General features: G+C 48.4%; 1 protein-coding gene across 1 annotated transcript; it reads right to left on the reverse strand.

The window, feature by feature from the left end:
* Window positions 1-1,431: 1,431 nt before the first annotated feature.
* Window positions 1,432-2,034, reverse strand: LOC119384977 (uncharacterized). The gene is made up of 2 exons (XM_037652574.2): window positions 1,663-2,034; window positions 1,432-1,591 (listed from the first exon to the last, which is right to left on the reverse strand). Exons 1-2 carry the CDS (start codon window positions 1,853-1,855, stop codon window positions 1,461-1,463), a joined length of 324 nt encoding a protein of 107 aa, XP_037508502.1. The 5' UTR covers window positions 1,856-2,034; the 3' UTR covers window positions 1,432-1,460.
* Between the last annotated feature and the right edge of the window lie 859 nt (window positions 2,035-2,893).

The raw sequence follows: 2,893 nt of genomic DNA on the forward strand, positions 1-2,893 counted from the left end.
CAGGTAATTTGCAGGCGCCTAGTTAAGCATATAAAAGGCAGCCAACACCGCCAGCAGCAGCGGGAACGAGGCCGAGTAGCGGTGATACCGTAACGTTCATGCGCTGTCACACCGAATTAAAAGGACCGCCCATAGGTATGGGCTGAATGTTGTTTTTACAGCCAAAAATAAACTGGCCAAGCTGTGTTCCATGGTTGGAAATAAGCTGGATTCTGTAGGAGGACGAAGCACACGGAACATGCAACGTTAAACACAAGGTTAGTTTCGTTGCATGTTCATCTAACCTAGTCTACTGTATTCCTTTAACCCGTGGACGAGAGTATGTGGGGCAGACTGGTCGCTGCCTAAACATACGCCTAAGGCAGCACCACTCGTCTATGAAAGGAAGGCCGCTGACGCATTTTGCGATACACTGTGCGCAGTGTAGGTGTGAAGCACGCTTCTCGGATACAACCAGTCTGTTTAAGCACAGTGATTGCACCACGCGTGAGCTCGCAGAGGCATACCACATCCACATCAGGGAGTCATCTTGTATCAGCCACCCGTCATTAACTATTTCCGAAAAAGAAGTGTTGCTTCTGAGAGAAAGGGGTACAAGCAGATACGGTGCGATAGCCTTGGACATTGCACCTACGACGGTGCGCATGGGCAGTGGGTGACGGGGGAGGTATATATATGTGTTTTCCTTGTTGAATAAAGCATTCAGTTGATAGTTAGCGCTGGTGTCGTCCCCCTTCTCTTCGTCCGTGTGTCAATTTGCGCTAAAAAAAGTTATTACGATATATTATGGAACATTGGCAGATCACAGTTATTTTATATGTAGCATTTTCAGTCTCGATTTACAATAAACTGTTTGTAAGGATTTGAAACAAGGATATTTTAATAAAAATGTGATGCAGAAACTAGAGCAGAAAATATTGGCTCATACAACAAACATTTAGACCAATTTAGTACGCTCACCATAATTGCAAAAAGATTTTTTTCAAGGCCCTTTGTGACTTAACGAGCCCCTCGCCCTCGTAAGTCACTAAAGTACAGTTGTAAACTAAATACTGCTGTCCAATAAACACCGTAACAATTGCATCAACCGGGGAAATTTACTTTGGAAAGAAATGCGCAATGTTTTTAGTGACGTGCACCAACACATTTACATTCCCTCAAACCTATATAGTGGAGTCTTTCTAGCAACTGCATTTTTCTGTACTGTTTGGCACAATGAGTGTACCATGGTATCGGCAAATGTTTCCTTGAAAGCGGCGAGATGCGGGTGCAGTGCATTCGGCACTAAACTCGATCAAAAGGCAAACAAGAAGCCGCAGATAGTGATGTGAGCCATTTCAACTAGCGCTGTGTACGCCTGTCTGCGGAAATGACTGACAGACGGCGCAGTTCGCGCTGTATGTCGGGCACACACACACAACTCAACTCGATGCGCTGGTCGTGCTTGGCCCGCACGGCAATTAAAGTGTTAACACAGAATTCACCTCGTACGGCGCATTCTCCTCTGAAGGCACCTCCTTGGCACTGTCCAAAGCCGTGCTCGCCAACCGCACCAGCCTTGTTCGCCGGCGCTCCATTGTCCTTTCTAACCCTACATTAAACAGTCTTCAGGCAACAGAAAATACTTTACAGCGAGAACTCATGAATAGTGGCGTTACTTACCGAAGTCCAGCAACTCGGCGTCTGCCGCCGGCTCGCCCTCGTTCCAATTTACGGCTACTACGGTGCCGCGCAAATTTACAATGGCATTTGCGTCCATCAGCAGTTGCAGGCTTACACTGGTGTCCACAATGGCTCGGACGTTGTACACATCCCACTGTGACGACGACACCCATTTAACTAATATATGGCTCATGTTGTGCTATCTCTAACTGAGGCTCACACCGAACGACCGAACTCGAAGCAACGCACAAGCGGTACCAGCAGAGACCATAACACGGCACAAGCACTCGTTCCAACGTGCGCCACACGTGCTCCTCCAAACAACAACTCCTACGTCATCGGAAAGGTTTGAGAGGCAGTTTCAAATCGTGGTGTCGCGCATACATTTTGCAAACGTATTTGTAATAAAATAATCAAACATATTTGGTTATTTTTAACTTAGTATGGTAAATAGTAATTATATAAAAATATATAATACTGCACTCGTCTTTTATAATGGAGGTTACAGACTCACACTGCGCCAAGTCTAGCCAATCCATAGCTCTATGTTCAAATAATAATAATAATAATTTTTATTTGCACAACAATGTGAGCCCTCCGGTGGCGTGCGAGGCTAGACAGAAAGGAAAGACCCCTACGCGCGTGCGTCTGCTAGCCCGTCACCGGAAGGCAGGAAAGAGAGAGAAAAAATAAAAGGAAAGAAAGGAAGAAAAAAAGGGGGGGCGGGGGAGGGTGAGGTCATCATGAATCGCTGGACAAATGGCGACTGTACAGAGAGAAGAGGTTCTTGATGGAAAGAGGAAAAGGAAAATAGAAAGGTGGGGGAGTGACACAGTAACTGTCTCAGTCGAGGACACCACAACCGCGTCACTTTAGGGGAAGGGGGGTAAAAGGGAAGGACGAGAAGATGGAGGAAGGAAAGGGAAGGTCACAACAGGTAGAGGGCTGGGGGCGGAGGAAGCGGGGAGATCCGTCGTTGTCGTTGCTGGTCAGGCGCTAAGCACGGCCTAGAGGCGCTCTGCGAGTTGCGCGGCATCAATGTACTCGAGCACCGCGCGTAGGGCACCGCGAACACGGTCCATGGCTCCGGCCGGGTGCAGCACATCGTTCATGGTCGCGCAGGGTAACCCTTGCCTCCTGAAGGCGCGCGCGAGGTGCTCCCGTTGCGGAGCCAGGGCGGTACAGGAGATGAGGAGATGCTGGAGTGTTTCTTCCTCACCGCAGTCGCCGC

Source organism: Rhipicephalus sanguineus, chromosome 3 (assembly GCF_013339695.2).
Source record: "Rhipicephalus sanguineus isolate Rsan-2018 chromosome 3, BIME_Rsan_1.4, whole genome shotgun sequence".
Lineage (NCBI taxonomy): Eukaryota > Metazoa > Arthropoda > Arachnida > Ixodida > Ixodidae > Rhipicephalus > Rhipicephalus sanguineus.